Source organism: Entelurus aequoreus, linkage group LG08, assembly GCF_033978785.1.
Source record: "Entelurus aequoreus isolate RoL-2023_Sb linkage group LG08, RoL_Eaeq_v1.1, whole genome shotgun sequence".
NCBI classification, from domain to species: Eukaryota; Metazoa; Chordata; class Actinopteri; order Syngnathiformes; family Syngnathidae; genus Entelurus; species Entelurus aequoreus.
In genome coordinates, this window is record NC_084738.1 from 16,558,386 (window position 1) to 16,575,224 (window position 16,839).

The 16,839-nt window shown below is 41.2% G+C and overlaps 1 protein-coding gene across 3 annotated transcripts in view; it reads right to left on the minus strand.

Annotated features, from left to right (window-relative positions):
• Nucleotides 1-15,589: 15,589 nt before the first annotated feature.
• cenpt (centromere protein T) overlaps nt 15,590-16,839 on the minus strand; it is a 16,185-nt gene continuing 14,935 nt past the window's right edge. The window contains exons 12-14 of one of the 3 annotated variants that reach the window (XM_062055701.1): nt 16,209-16,379; nt 16,032-16,136; nt 15,590-15,929 (exon numbers count right to left, since the gene is read on the minus strand). In XM_062055701.1, the coding sequence (XP_061911685.1) occupies nt 15,800-15,929; nt 16,032-16,136; nt 16,209-16,379 (406 nt within the window). In that variant the 3' untranslated portion in view covers nt 15,590-15,799. The remainder of the gene's footprint in view (nt 15,930-16,031; nt 16,137-16,208; nt 16,380-16,839) is intronic. The other 2 variants (XM_062055699.1, XM_062055700.1) reach the window with 2 other exon arrangements.

Consider the following 16,839-nt stretch of genomic DNA (forward strand, 5'->3'; position numbering starts at 1 on the left):
AGGGCAGATGAGAAACAAGAGATGGCTCAAAGAAAGGAGACTAGACATGCTGGACACACTGAAATCTTTTGATGGCCCCTTCACGATAGTGGGGAAGTTGAAAAGTTCCTTGTGGATGAAAGTCTGCACAAGAATGCAAAGCTGCAGAGAATGAAGCTTGAGGTTCAGTTTGCCAGAGAAAGCACCAAGCTTCTGCCTAAAGTCAATCCTATCTTCACAATCCAGGTGACACTTCCCAGAAATGGCAAAAGTGCAATTCTCCAAGTCATAATGGATACTTAGAATTTTATGGTGGTGGTAAGTATTCATGAAAACAGGTAGCCTAACATTAGTGAATGGGTGAATTCTGGAAATAACCTAAAAATCTTACACAGTGCACCTTTAAGCAAGGGGTTTCTTTCGTGCTTTCAATTTTGCAAAATCATCCACCACATCATTGAAGTCCAACTCTCTTGTCAGCTCACTCTCAATTGCCATTAGAGATAACGCATTTAATCTTTTCTGAGTCATTCTTGTGCGCAGCTCATTTTTTACTCTTGACAAAAGAGAGAATGAGCGTTCTCCCTCACAGTTACTGACCGGTAGAGTGAGAAAAATCTGTAGCGCAATGTATGTATTAGGAAACGTAGGCTGTAGTCCAAAATGTATTATTGTTTTGAGCAGTCCTGAAGGGGTCCTCTCCTCATCAGTGTTGTTGAGCTGTATAAAAGATTTGAACTGTATAAGCTCCTGTCCAAGACTTTCATTGAGGTCAGATGGGTATGATTCAGTGAGAATCTTGGCCTTGTGAAGGACTGAAGCATTGGACTCTGTATCCAAAGAGAAAAGGACACTGAACAAATTGTTCAGATGTTTGTAGGCCTCCAGACGGTGATTAAGGCTTGAACTCAGTTGATCAATAGAGGCAATAAATGTCTCTATTTGAAACAGTTGCCTTCCCTCAAGCACAACATCTGGGGATGCTGATTCATCAGCAAACTTTTTACGTTTCCTCGTCCGTTCAGCCCTGTAAGATGGGGTGCCACCCAACATGTTTAAGGCTTTCTGCTCAAAATGATCAAATAGATCTCTTTGGGAGAGAACAAAGGTGCGCAGAGATTCCAGCAATCTAACTGCTGTACCAAGGTCCATGTCTGCTTTTTGAAGTTGCAGACTTGTGGCCTGAAATCTGGACAGAACAGTGTCCCAAAAGCCTGCCATGAAGGCCATCTCAAGTGAATCCAGCTTCCGCACTAGACTGTCAGCTTCAGTTCGTGTGTCTCGTTTCTCTGTGTCATCAGTGGAAATAACCTGTAGTGCTGCTTTTATTTTACTGTAGTTCTGCCACAGTGCTTTGGTAGATTCTGCACGGCAACTCCAACGCGTGTTGGATAAAGCTTTAAGTGTGAGATCTATGTTGGAATTGCCAAATACCCTGTCCCATCGGTGTGTGGATGCAGTTGTGAAGTTGTAAATAGACTGAATCAAGTCAAAATACTTAGAGACTTCATTTCCACATCTGTCAATGCTGTTGACTCCCACCAAATTCAAAGAGTGAGCTGCACATGGAATATAGTGTATTAATGGGTTGCTTTTCTTTAAGTGAGCCTGCAACCCATTATACCTCCCTGACATGTTGCTGGCATTATCATAAGCCTGCCCCCTGCAATTTGACAGCTCTAACCCTAGATTTTCCAACACAGACATGACACAGTTAGCCAAACTTTCACCTGTATGGCTAGTAATGGGCTCAAAACCCACAAAGCGTTCAACAACACTGCCCTCTTTGCTAACAAAACGGAATATGAATGTCAATTGGTCCACATGAGATAAATCTGGGGTTGAATCCACAATGATAGAGTAGTATTTGCTTGCTTGCAGTTCATCTGCTATAGCCTGTTTGGTTTTTGCACCCATCAATTCAATGAATTCCTCACAAATGGTGGAGGACAGATATGAGGTATTACCTCGACCCATCTGCCCAAACTTTCTGATGTGATCCTTTAGAAAGGGATCAAATTCAGCCAGGACCTCCAGAATACCAAGGTAGTTCCCATTGAGAGGAGACCCTAACGATTCATTTTTACCCCTAAATGCAAGGCCCCTTTCTGCAAGGAATTTAATGACTGCAACAACTCTTTGTAACACCTGCCTCCAATAGCTGCTCTCTGCCTGAAACTGTTTGAACAGGTCTGCATCAACTGTGGCACCTTTGGCGCGGTTCAAGACTGCTTGCATGCAGGTTATGTGCTCAGCACTTCGCTCATGTTCACCAAATCTTTCTGAGTGTTTCCAATCACAATAGCCTGTCACAAAAGAATGCGTTTTTGGGGAAAACAGTTTGCATGCAAAGCAGTAAACATTACCAGTAGAGGGAGAGTACATCAGCCACTCTCTTTGTACTCGTTGTCCATTGGGCAAGTGTGAAGTAAAATGTTCATTGTTTAGGCATCGGGTTTTGCCTCCTAGCCCACTGTTCCTCACAGAAGCTGGATAATGGCTGTGACGGTTGTGAAATGATTTTGCACCTCTTTGAATAAGAACTTCCTTCATTGACTCAGTGAGGGTCTCAGCCCATTTAGCGGGATCACTAGGTAGAGTTGTCACTGTAGATGGTGTTGAAGAAAGATTCAGCTCATTTTCTATGCTGTCCAGAGGTGCAGTGACCTCACATTCATCCGAGCAACTGGCTACTGCTGAATTGGTTGAATCATAAGCATCAGAAGCATTTGGTTCAGTGTCTACACTTGTAGTGGTCTCAGGATCTTGGGAGCTACATGCTAGCTCAGGTGCATTGCTAACCTTAGCTGAATTTGCAGTAGCATTTATAGAATTGCTTTCAGCAGATGTCTTTGTACTGAAGAAGCTGGAGATATTTGGAACACTCTCAAGTAAAACTGATTCCTTTTTTTTCTTTTCTTGCTGAATTTTTTTTCTAGCTCCTCCACTTAAACGTTTATGATCCATATTTCCCTTCTTTCTTTGCACATTGGCTCTTTGCCTATCACAACAGATAAACCAACTATGTGTGTGTGTGTGTGTGTGTGTGTGTGTGTGAGTTTGTTTGTGTGTTTATGATCGGTGCTGCTTCCTTCAAGTGTGTGAGGTGATTTAGAAAACTAGCAACCCAGCATCAACACTCCAAAGCAGAGAATAACAGCTTACTAGCATAGACAATTGAGAGCAGAGAATCAACTGATTCGTCTGATAGACAGCAGGAGAGCAGAGTGGTCAGTGATGATCGAATCAAGAAAATGTCTAAATGGCAAGGGAACAGACTGATTTGTACTGAGGAGAAAGAGAGAGAGAGCCAATTACAGTGAAATATATTCCAAAAGAGCCAAGTGACTAGCTGAAGGCAGGGACAAATGCCTTGGAGTGACCAACAAGAGTGCAAAGTACCAAATGGCAAAATGTGGAAAGACCAACAGGCAGATCTGCTTTTACCTCTTATCTTCACAACCAAAAAGTTGCTAAATGATGTTTTCAGTCGCTAGCCAGGTATGGCCAAAAGACGCGAAATCTAGCGGCAAAGTCGGTCAATCACACTGACAGTGAAACAAATATTTTGAAAAGATAATAATTGTACACCTTTGTGCACTTTAGTCTTCTATCTAAATATTTTCACAAAGGACACCAAGGCAGCTTGCTAGCTATGATGGGAGCAACAATGTCTGATAGACAGCAGGAGAGCAGAGTGGTCAGTGATGATCCAATCAAGAAAATGTCTAAATGGCAAGGGAACAGACTGATTTGTACTGAGGAGAAAGAGAGAGCCAAGTACAGTTAAATATATTCCAGAGCCAAGTGACTAACTGAAGGCAAAGACAACAGCCAGATACCTTAGCAGAGACCAACACGAATTCAAAGTACCTAATAGCAAGATGGCGAGACCAACACAATAAATTGTATTAGGATTTAATTTATTAACGTTAATCTTAACAGCCAAAAAGTTGCTGAATAATGTTTGTAGTCGCTAGCCAGGTATGCCCAAAACAAGAGTCGCTAAACCTAGCAGCAAAGTTGCTTAATTGCAACACACTCTAGGATTCAGGGGAATTAAGGATAATAAAGATATTAATTGTACAACTTTTTGTACTTTTTTTCTAGTTTTTTGAGTCGCCAGCCATGTATGGCCAAAAGTCGCTAATTGAATGCCAACGTTGCTTAATCGCCAACACACTGGGACTCACTGAAGGACTGACTGAATAAAAAAGATAATTAAGATAATTGTGTACTTTTCTCTTCTGATATTTTCTCTAAGGACCCCAAGCTATCTGCAAGCAGCAATAATGTCTGACAGACAGGAGAGCAGAGTGGTCAGTGATGAATGGCAAGGGAACAGGCTGATTTGTACTGAGGAGAAAGAGAGAGAGAGAGCCAATTACAGTGAAATATATTCCAAAAGAGCCAAGTGACTAGCTGAAGGCAGGGACAAATGCCTTGGAGTGACCAAGAAGAGTGCAAAGTACCAAATGGCAAAATGTGGGAAGACCAACAGGAAGATCTGCTTTTACCACTTATCTTCACAACCAAAAAGTCGCTAAATGATGTTTTTAGTCGCTAGCCAGGTATGGCCAAAAGACGCGAAATCTAGCGGCAAAGTCGGTCAATCACACAGTGAAACAAATAATTTTAAAAAGATAGTAATCGTACAATGTCTTGTACTTTTGTCTTCTTTCTTAATATTTCTCAAAGGACACCAAAATGTCGCTATCTGCAGGCAGCTTGCTAGCTATGATGGCAGCAACAATGTACCTTAGAGTGACTGACCAACAAGAGCTCAAAGTACCTAATGGCAAAATGTGGAGAGACAGACACAATAAATTGCATTAAGATGAAGAGAACTGTTGCTATTATTAATCTTAACATCAACCAGAAAGTCGCTAAATGTCACCAGCCAGGTATGGCCAAAAGTCGCTTAATTGGCCACACACAGTAACAGAGAAACTAACAAAAAAAAGATCATAAAGATAATAGTTGTACAACTGTGTGTACTTTTGTCTTCTTTCTAAATATTTTCCCAAAGGACACCAAAATGTTGCTATCTGCAGGCGGGAGCGTGCCTATGTTCCCCGGGTCCTATGTTCCCCGGGTCCTATGTTCCCCGGTTGTTCCTGGGTCTTTGTATGCGACCGGGGAACTTAGGACCCTTTTTCTAAAAAAGGGTCCTATGTTCCCTGCATTGTATCTGGCGAAATTGCGAAATTGTGCCCTGACCAAAACCATCCCTAAACCTAACCTGTCACAGGGCGTTGTGGAGCACTTTTTTTTGGCGAAATTGTGCCCTGACCAAAACTATCCCTAAACCTAACCTGTCACAGGGCGTTGTGGAGCACTTTTTTGGCGAAATTGTGCCCTGACCAAAACCATCCCTAAACCTAACCTGTCACAGGGCGTGCGGCAGCAGATAGAGCAACTCAAACGCGAACTTCCTTCCTTCGACAACTTAAACGCGTCTCTGTCATGCGTGTCTGCGTGCGTCTTACTTAGTCGCGCATTGGAAGCAGCGGGGAACATAGAACCCTTTTCTGGAAAAAGTGTTGTACGTTCCCCGCAGCGGGGAACATAGAACACTTTTTTTTAAAAAGGGTCCTTAGTTCCCCGGTAGAGGGGAACATAGGACCCGGGTAACATAGGGACGGGGAACATAGGGATGACCCGCTGCAGGCAGCTTGCTAGCTATGATGGCAGCAACGATGTCTGCCAGACAGGAGAGAGTGGTCAGTGACGATCGAATCGAGAAAATGACAAAATGGGTCAAAGACCAAAAAGTTATTAACTGACAGCAGTGACAAATGTCAGACTGTAAACTTTCTCGAAAGAAAAGGACAAAATGGGAAGATGCTGATAATAACAGCAAAATGGAAAATATAAGAATTTCCAAGTAATGCTCAACTCAAGTGTGTGTGTGTGTGTGTGTGCGCGCGTTAAACTTCTTGTTGAATGATTTCAAATTATCTCTGAGTCTGAACTGAGGGAAAGGAAACCAAATTTTGAGCAGTCTCTCACGAGTTCAAAATACCAAATGAGGAGATTCTAAAAGAACAGACCGGTTTATGAAAGACTTGATGGGGGAGGGGCACAGCTAAGAATACTTGAGTGAGATTCTGTGATCCAAATTCGAGATAGAGCTTTTTGATAATGATAATTTGTCAGAGTAAGGTTGTGTAATCAAAATTTGAGAATGAGCTTTGTCAATCAATCAAGAATATTTGCATTAAGTTCTGTGATCAAAATTCAGAAACAACCTTTAATAATTGATAAAGAATATGTGAGTGAGGTTGTGTGATCCATCCAATTTGAGAATTAGCTTTGATAATAATGATTGAGAGCCTCTGGCCCTCTGTGGATCATGGCCGCGGGGCCAATTTTGCCTGGCCCCTTGGGGCCTCTGTGGGTCGTGGCCGCGGGGCCAAGTTGGCCTGGCCCCTTGGGGCCTCTGACCCTCTATGGATCGGGGCCAAGTTGGCCTGACCCCTCGGGGCCTCTGGCCCTCTATGGATCATGGCCGCGGGGCCAAGTTGGCCTGACCCCTTAGGACCTCAGGCCCTCTGTGGGTCGCGGCCGCAGGGCCAAGTTGACCTGGCCCCTTGGGGCCTCTTACCCTCTATGGATCGTGGCCGCAGGGCCAAGTTGACCTGGCCCCTTGGGGCCTCTTACCCTCTATGGATCGTGGCCGCGGGGCCAAGTTGACCTGGCCCCTTGGGGCCTCTGGCCTTCTGTGGCTCGCGGCCGCGGGGCCAAGTTGGCCTGGCCCTTTGGGGCCTCTGGCCTTCTGTGGGTCGTGGCCGCGGGGCCAAGTTGGCCTGGCCCCTTGGGGCCTCTGACCGTCTATGGATCGTGGCCGCGGGGCCAAGTTGACCTGGCCCCCTGGGGCCTCTGACCCTCTATGGATCGTGGCCGCGGGGCCAAGTTGGCCTGGCCCCTTGGGGCCTCTGACCGTCTATGGATCATGGCCGCGGGGCCATGTTGGCCTGGCCCCTTGGGGCCTCTGGCCCTCTGTGGGTCGCGGCCGCGGGGCCAAGTTGACCTGGCCCCTTGGGGCCTCTTACCCTCTATGGATCATGGCCGCGGGGCCAAGTTGGCCTGGCCCCTTGGGGCTTAAGATTATTATTTTTGCAAAAGTAGTTTTGCTTGGGTCGCGGCCGCGGGGCCAAGTTGGCCTGGCCCCTTGGGGCCTCTGGCCCCCTGGGCCTGGGCCCGGTAGGCCCGGTCATTAATCCACCTATGTCGGCAACCCAAAACGTTGAAAGAGCCATATTGAACAAAAAATACAAAAAACTAAATTTGTCTGGAGTCGCAAAAAATGAAAAGCCGTAAATAATTCGTATAATGACTTAAGTTTCTATATCAGCTATAAGTAAAGTACCAATGATTGTCACACACACACTAGGTGTGGTGAAATTTGTCCTCTGCATTTGACCCATCCCCTTGTTCAGCCCCTGGGAGGTGAGGGGAGCAGTGGGCAGCAGCGGTACCGCGCCCCAGAATCATTTTTGGTGATTTAACCCCCAATTCCAACCCTTGATGCCGAGTGCCAAGCAGGGAGGTAATGGGTCCCATTTGTATAGTCTGTGGCATGACTCGGCCCGGGGTTTGAACTCACAGCCTACCGATCTCAGGGCGGACACTCTAACCCAGTGGTTCTTAACCTGGGTTCGATCGAACCCTAGGGATTCGGTGAGTCGGCCTCAGGGGTTCGGCGGAGCCTCCGCCGCGGAGGTCAAGACACACCCGACTCATCGTGTAAATAAAAACTTGTCCCTATCGCCATATTATGGATATCCCCAAACAATGTTCCCTTTAATTTTCCATCTGATTCGCAGGTGTGTAATTTGTTGTGAGTTCATGCACTGTGTTGGTTTTGTTCTTTGAACAAGATGTTCATGCACGGTTCATTTTGTGCACCAGTAAAAAAAACATATAACTTTGTCTTAAATTTAGTTTTTCACTAAGGGTTCGGTGAATGCGCATATGAAACTGGTGGGGTTCGGTACCTCCAACAAGGATAAGAACCACTGCTCTAACCACTGAGTAGGTATAATAGCCTACTATCAAAATGACTATGTGTCGCAGGCTGAAGCAAATCTTCGTTGACAGAAATGTTGAAATGTAATATATATTCTACATATTTTTACAACATTAGAAACCATTAGTAAATCAGATGCTACTCAGAAGGTGAGATAACTCCTGGAAATTACTGGCTTTTAATGGCCAAAGGTATAGATGTGTGTGTCCATGTTAAAAGAAACGTCTTCTTTTAATAGATTCATCACAATCTTTGGCAAGCTAGGTAGTGTTTGCTGTGGTCTGGAACAACATGGCACACAAACCGCTGTCTGAAATGCAGCCAATATTACATAAAGGATAATGTGTCATGACACATGCAAAACTAAATTATATGCAAAGAGGATAAAAGGAAAGGATATTAAATGAGCTCAAATATACCTACAAACGAGGCATAATGACGCAATATGTACATACAGCTAGCCTAAATAGCATGTTAGCGTTGATTAGCTTGCAGTCATGCAGTGAACAAATATGCATGATTAGCACTCCAACAAGTCAATAACGTCAACAAAGCGCAACTTTGTGCATTCACGCACAGCATAAAACTTTTGGTGGACAAAATGAGACAAAGGAGTTGAAGATTTTGCATGTAAACAAACTGTTGCATCACAGTCCACACTATGGCGAGTTCAAGAACCGCTGAAATTAGTAGGACAAAACGATGTTCACCAAATACTCTCATCAGTGAAGAATACACACAAACATATTAAACAGTGGGCTTTTTTAACAATTGGGAAGGTTTGTGTCATGTGTGTCCTAAAACAAAAAACTTTTTTTTTAAATGCTCCAGGGAGCCACTAGGGTGGCACTAAAGAGCCGCGCATTATGCATATGCACCTTCTTTCATTAAAAGTTTGTTTACTTCCGTGGTGGGTCGATTGATCAAAATATATTAAATAGCAATACGTTTTCTTATTTTGATTAGTTACTATTATTTAAATGATAAATACATTACTAATATGTAAGGCTGAAACGACGCGTCGACGTAGTCGACGTCATCGGTTACGTAAATACGTCGACGCCGTTTTTGTGCGTCGACGCGTCGCATATTTACGTCACACTACCGTCATGGCGGACCGCAAAGCAGACGGTGCGAGCGAGGGGGAAAAAATCACGCCAAAAGTGTGGGAGTATTTCAATACACGGCCTAATAATGTTGTTGTATGCACACTGTGTCGAGCGGAAATGGCCTATCATAGCAGCCCAACGGCTATGAACGAACATTTGAAAAGAAAACCATCAACTAGTCAATCGTCCGCGTGAGCATACGTTGTCATCATTACACAAAAACATGAATGTGTCATTTGTATCTGCAAGGGGTGTAACGGTACGTGTTTTGTATTGAACCGTTTCGGTACGGGGCTTTCGGTTCGGTACGGGGATGTACCGAACGAGTTTCTAAGCTAAAGCTAAAGTGTTAACAAGCTGCTTTGCTCCTTCTGCTTCTGTCTCAGCATGCAGCATTGTCCCACCCACACAACCATCTGATTGGTACACAGAAAGCGTTATCAGCCAATCAGCAGTGCGTATTCAAAACGTTACCAGCCAATCAGCAGTGCGTATTCAGAGCGCGTGTAGTCAGCGCTTCAGCGTCGAGCAGATAGGTGTTTAGCAGGTGAGCATCAGGCAGCGGACTCTCCCCAAATGATAATAAACACCTCCCAGTCAACTACTAGTAACATCACTATGAGCCCGTTGACCTTCTAGAAACTTAAACTGCAGCTCAGCTCACTCGCAGTCCTGGCTTGAGGTGAAGGCTAATTACCTCTCAGTTCCAGCCACATCGACCCCTTCTGAGCGCCTATTTTCAGCTGCTGGGAATATTGTAAACAAGAAAAGAACCAGAGCATGTAGACATGCTAACCTTTCTTCATTACAACTGGTAGTCACTCACTGGAATGAGTAGAATTGGGTATTGTGTACTGTGTTGGACTGGATGTTTATTTTGCACATTTTAAAAGCAATACTTAATGTTTACAGTGCTCCAGAATATTTAGATTGGCACTTTTTTGTATAGGATGTTTATCTTTATTTTTGCACATTTTAGCAAATAAGCAATACTTTCACTTTTGTTGAAATGTTTACACTGTTGTTACAGAATATTTCGTTTTGCACTTTTTTGTATTGGATGTTTATCTTAATTTTTGCACATTTTAAAGCAAAATAAGCAATACTTTTACTTTTGAAATGCTTATACTATTGCAGAATATTAAGATTTGCACTGGATGTTTACTTTTATTTTTGCACATTAAAAAGCAAATAAGCTACTTTTAATTTTGTTAAATGTTAAAAGTTTTAAATGTTTACATTGTTACAGAATATTTTGTCATGTTGTTGTCAATGTTGACTGGGTGGCCATACTTCTTTTTTTTGTAAATAAAAGCCATGCCTTTTGAAAAAACGGGCCTACATTTATTTTTTCATCTTCATTTTAAATAAAAAAATAATCGGTAAAAGGAAAAACAATCTATAGATCAATCGAAATAATAATCTATAGATTAACCGATTAATCGAAAAAATAATCTATAGATTAATCAATAGAAAAATAATCGTTAGCTGCAGCCTTACTAATATGACATATTATACATATTACGTGTCATAATTAATTCTCACTTTTATTATAACATACCAAAATATCGATGGCAAGTCAATAAGCCAACTTTATACGTATCACTTTTGTTTTTAAACAGTAAACATTGACCAAAATGTAAAAAGTATAAGATGAAAACATCCATAAAACTCACTAATATATAGTGATAACAAAAACAAAGAACATATATAGGAAAAATTCAATCAAGCAATTAACATCCATCCATCCTTCCATCCTCTTCCGCTTATCCGAGGTCGGGTCACAGTGGCAGCAGCCTAAACAGACTTCCTTCTCCCCAGCCGCTTGTACCGCCTTCCTTTGTGGAGAGAGGAGAACCTTCCAGAGGGACAACCATCTCTGCAACAATCCACCAATCAGGTTTATATGGTGGAGTGGTCAGATGGAAGTGAAATACTCCCAGACCATGAGAAACCAAATTATCTGGTCTGATGAGATAAAGATAGAACTCTTTGACATAAATGCCAGGCATCATGTTTGGATGAACCCAGGCACCACTCATCACCAGTCCAATACCATTCCCTACAGTGAAGCATGGTGGTGGCAGCATCATGCTGTGGGGATGGTTTTAAGCAGGAATTGGGAGACTAGTCAGGATAGAGGGAAAGATGACTGTAACAATGTACAGAGACATCCTGGATGAAAACTAACGCTTCTCATCCAACCTGATGGAGCTTAGGAGGTGCAGGAAAGAGGAATGGGCAAAGAAGAATGGGTGAAACTACCCAAAGATAGCTGTGCCAAGCTTGTGGTATTGTATTCAAAAAGACTTGAGGTTGTAATTGCTGCCATAGGTGCATCAACAAAGTATTGAGCAAAGGCTGTGAATACTTATGTACATGTCATTTTTTATTTATTTTTTTCTGAAAAAAAATTGCAAAAAATTCGAGAGAAAAAAATCACATTGTCATTACGGGGCATTATGTGTAGAATTTTGAGGACAAAAATAAATGTATTCCATTTTGGAATAAGGCTGCCTGTAACATAAAATGTGGAAAAAGTGAAGTGATGTGAATGCACTGTACATACAAACTACATCAGCCAATAGTTTTTGCTTTTGTTTATTTATTTTGGCACGATTGACAAAACGTTAGTTGGTACCAGATTTTTATGTTCTAATATTGATTCTTAAATCTAAATATCAATACTTTAGCTATACGAGATAATGTATATCATTAAGAGGAACACAGTGTAAAGTAATTAAATCATTGCGATCTTGACGAAATGAAATGCAATTGGTAGGAACTACTTTTTCTTCCGCCTGGGTCATTAGTAGAGTTGGGGGGAATAATCGATTTTTAGATGCATAGCAATTCAAACATGGACGATTATAGAATTGATTAGTAAAAGTCAAGAAATCGATAATCGATTTATTTATATTAAATCAAGTAATGCAGACAGACTGACTGCAGAGAGCCACCTCACCGAGATCCGACCAGCTCCTTTATTACAGGGCACTTATGGTTTAGTTTTGCACATATTTTCATTAATTTAATAAATGTGAGAATTAATGTAACAGTTTCTTATTCCAAATGAATTGTTTTTAAAGATGCAAATGACAGTTTAGTGAAACAAAAATACATGTAAAACTGCATCAATATACATAAATTAAAGATGCATCAATAATCGAATTTTAATCAAATCGTAGCTCTTGAATCGTAATCGTATCGTGAGGTGCCCAAAGATTCCCACCTCTAGTAAGTACATAAAGTGCAAGCACAGCGGCCCACTGTGCTGTGCTCAATCATTCAGTCTGTCATTTGTTTGTTTATCTAAAAACATTACTGACAATTAAAATGAGCCACTCAGTATTATAAAACAAGCCTACTTGGAGACATCGTTTGTTTCACCCTGTGAATTAATATCGTTTAAAGAAGCTTCCAAAAAAGCAGCAACACTTGAAATACACTACTTTTTAAAATTTCATCAGACACATTAGGTATATTTGCACAAAGTATCAACATCTGATCAGTATTGCTGATACCAGAATGAAAAAATTTAAAATTAAAATCAACGGTATTGCACATCATTACTAAAAGGGAATCATTCTATAATTTTGTTGATACACATTTTTTTAGCGGATTGCCTTAAATCTTTGTCCTGTGTGTTGTTGTTGTAATCAAGATCAACAAATTGAATCCAAAAATTGTTCATCCATCCATCCATTTTCTACCGCTTATTCCCTTCGGGGTCGCGGGGGCGCTGGAGCCTATCTCAGCTACAATCGGGCGGAAGGCGGGGTACACCCTGGACAAGTCGCCACCTCATCGCAGGGCCAACACAGATAGACAGACAATGAATCTGAAAAGTACGCTTGGTATCAGATTGATAGAGAGCAGTCTACCAAGTCAAATTCCTAGTTAAACATACCAGGCCAATAAAGCCGATTCTGATAACAAAATGTGCATCACCCACATCTAGTATAAGTGTCACTAAAATAAGTTACAATTGTTGTAGTCAAATGATGACTTTGTAGCATCAGATTGCGTCATCAGTCAAGATGTCGCCATCTTCATTAGCTGTACTTGATGTCTTTAATCACATGTACTTTTTCTGGTCTTCCATGTTCATTTTTCCCTTGGCTCTTTTAAGGCGTACGCTTTCGTGGCAATATTTCTGAACACGTTTGATTATTTAAGCCTGCTTGTCTGCTTCAGCAGTGCCCTTTTGTGATTTTTGTTGGCGATGAGTACGATGAGGTAGATATACTGTACAGCGGATTGTATGTGTCAGTGTTGTTGACGTCAACGAGACATAATGCGTGGAGCAGTTCATGTGTGTGGTCTACTCCTATTCATCTATACCAGGGATGCCCAAAGTGGGGCACGCGGGCCAAATTTGGCCCGTTGAGTTCTTTTGTTTGAGCCGCCAAAGGTTTTCTACCAAATTTAATACATATTCATACTGACCTCGTTCAAGCTGCACAATCATCAATAGTGTCCGCAAGGCGACACTGTAAAAAAGTCAGTAGATTTTACGGTAAAAAACTGGCAGCTCAGCCACCAAAATGTTTACGTAAAAACAAGAGTTAGTTTTTCAATTTACAGTAATTTGGTGTAAAACACACCGTAAATGTTATGGTAAAATTCTGGGGGGGTTCATCGTAAAATATGTACCATATTTTTCGGACTATAAGTCGCAGTTTTTTTCATAGTGTGGGTGAGACTTAAACTCAGAAGCGACTTATGTGTGAAATTATTAACACATTACGGTAAAATATCAAATAATATTATTTAGCTCATTCACGTAAGAGACTAGACGTATAAGATTTCATCGGATTGAGCGATTAGGAGTGACAGATTGTTTCGTAAACGTATAGCATGTTCTATATGTTATAGTTATTTGAATGACTCTTACCATAATATGTTACGTTAACATACCAGGCACGTTCTCAGTTGGTTATTTATGTGTCATATAACGTACACTTATTCAGCCTGTTGTTCACTATTCTTTATTTATTTTAAATTGCCTTTCAAATGTCTATTCTTGGTGTTGGGTTTTATTAAATAAATTTCCCCAAAAAATGCGACTTACACTCCAGTGCGACTTATAAATGGTTTTTCCCTTCTTTATTATGCATTTTCGGCCGGTGCGACTTATACTCCGAAAAATACGGTAGTTTTTTTTTTTTACAGGCTAACTACGGTAGTTGCATTTAAATTTGAGGCCCTTGATCTGCGGTAAAGTCGGGACTTTTTAAACCCTAAATGGAAAAGGATAATCTTGGTCGCCATGCTTTGCCCGCGTCCTATAATGAAAACCTAAACGCTTCGAAATTTAGCATCCTCCATATGTCTAATCTGTCTGGGTAAAGTTTGAAAGGGATCAGATGAAATATCTAGGAGGAACTGGTTAGAGAACAACACATGGAAATGGCAAAAATCTGCAGAAAATGAACTGTTTGAATGTTTCAAGGTTAAAAATGTACATAAAATATGCAGAGTTGCCTGTTAAATGAATTAGGCACACAACTTATATTTAAATATTGTGATATAAGGCTACATTCCTCACTGGTGGTGTTGTTGCAAGGTTAAAAAAAACGCTGTTTGGACCCATCCATCCATCCATTTTCTACCGCTTATTCCCTTTAGGATCGCGGGGGCGCTGGAGCCTATCTCAGCTACAATCGGGCGGAAGGCGGGGTACACCCTGGACAAGTCGCCACCTCATCACAGTCACAGGGCCAACACAGATAGACAGACAACATTCACACTCACACTAGGGTCAATTTAGTGTTGCCAATCAATTGGCATATTTTCACTTAGGCCCTTGGAAGCAAAACGTTTGGGCACCCCTGAGGTATACTGAACATCATTTACGGGTTCTGTATGCAAGGTCTTGCAATGCCATAGTAAACTTAATGTTGGTTGATTTCAAGTAAAAAAAACAACTTTTTACTGCCCATTACAGGTCTGTTGGTAGTCAACACCTTTAAGAGTCAAAACATAATTCAACTACTTAGTTTGAGCTCACTGAGTAATAAGGAATTGTCAACCAAAATGTGATCTTAAATGTACAAATAACCAATGTTATCTTTCATTAATCCCCTCAAAAGAAAAGGGAAATAATGTAATTTGACCTTTTTGACTTGTGTTTTGTCAATAAGGTTAATTTCACTGAAATATTGATATACTTGCCAATTACAACATCTTGTATAATTTCCTGGGTACAGCAGCAACTTGCCTAAAAACTTCCTGAAACCCCTAAAATGTTCATTTTTAGCCTCAAGCCTGTTTACTGATCTTCTAAAAATAAAGTCAATTATTTGTAATGAGTGACATATGTTAGTTATTACACAAACCTACCTATAATGCCACTTACAAAACTGGAATGTGGATGTTTTGTTCTGCTTGCTTAGCATATTATCACCCAAAAAAGGTTTCTGCTTTAACATTTTTCCATACGCAGAGAAAAAAAAAGCATTTCAAGAGGAAAATCAGGGAACTTTATTTGCAAATTACATTACCCAGTCACTTATTACTCTTACACTGTATTAACAACGTAAATTTGTAGACGGTATGTGACATGGAAAATGACATACTTTGAACTGTAATCCATCTGATATAAATATTTATACATTGAAAATAATAAACAGACTTAACATTGCAAGTCACTAAATATACCTGAAATGTTCGTAATTCATCGCTTCATTTTAGGGATGACGATGTTCCCACTGGTTGCCATGGGGATTAGTAGTCTGCGCTGGTCCATACGCAGGTACTTCTCGATTAGGACTTCTACAGGCACCTTGTCGTTCACGTGACCCTGCCTAAAGGGGGCAAACACCACATTTAAAAACCACAATAAGTAGAACTGAAAAATATTAGATACGTCTCTCTATTGACTGTAACGCCTAACATAACACACCGACCTTCTCAACAACAGTACTACATCTTCAACTTCGATAGTTTTTCTCTTGGCGTGATGAGCAAACGTCTCTAGGTCCTCCGCCATTCGATCAAAGAATTTATCCATTCTAGTTAAACATAAAAAAAAGAATATAAAGAGCAGCTAAACAGCATTAAGAATGGTACTTTAAGGTACTTACGTCTCTTTTAAGACGGGGTAAACATCAGGGGACACCTTTGTTTTGGCGAAGTGCCGGAAAACGCCCATAAGGTAGTTTTTAGGAAGTCCCACTTCATTCTTGACTGTGGCACTTTTGGGCTTTCTCACACGTTTTGGTTTCACAGAGGGCGCACCTTCACTTTTATTACTGCTGGGTTAAGACAGAACAACAGCCAAACATTATGCACATTTTTTACAATTTCTCAAGAAGTTTGCAGTCTCTGAAGTGTGTTGTCCATAATCCAGCCTTCTTGCTGGACTCTAGACTAGTTAAAAGTGCTTTAATAAGCCCTACTTGGAAACATGCTATTTTGTATGTCTGCAGCTTTAATGCTAATGAGCTGTGCTTGTCCACATCTATCCCACACAGTACAGTATTGGCTCCATATACATATTCCCAGTAACTGCACTAGTCCAGAGTAACAGATGCCATACATGATGCAACAATGTAACATAAAGAAGTGGGACAGAAGGACACAAATGTTAGCAACACTAACATAACTATGTGAGATACAGTACTAACATTACTGTCACAGTTGCATGTGGTTGAGCTTGTCGTGACCCCCGGATGCAGAGACAGAGAGTGATGTGCAGGTAAAAGAGTTGAATTA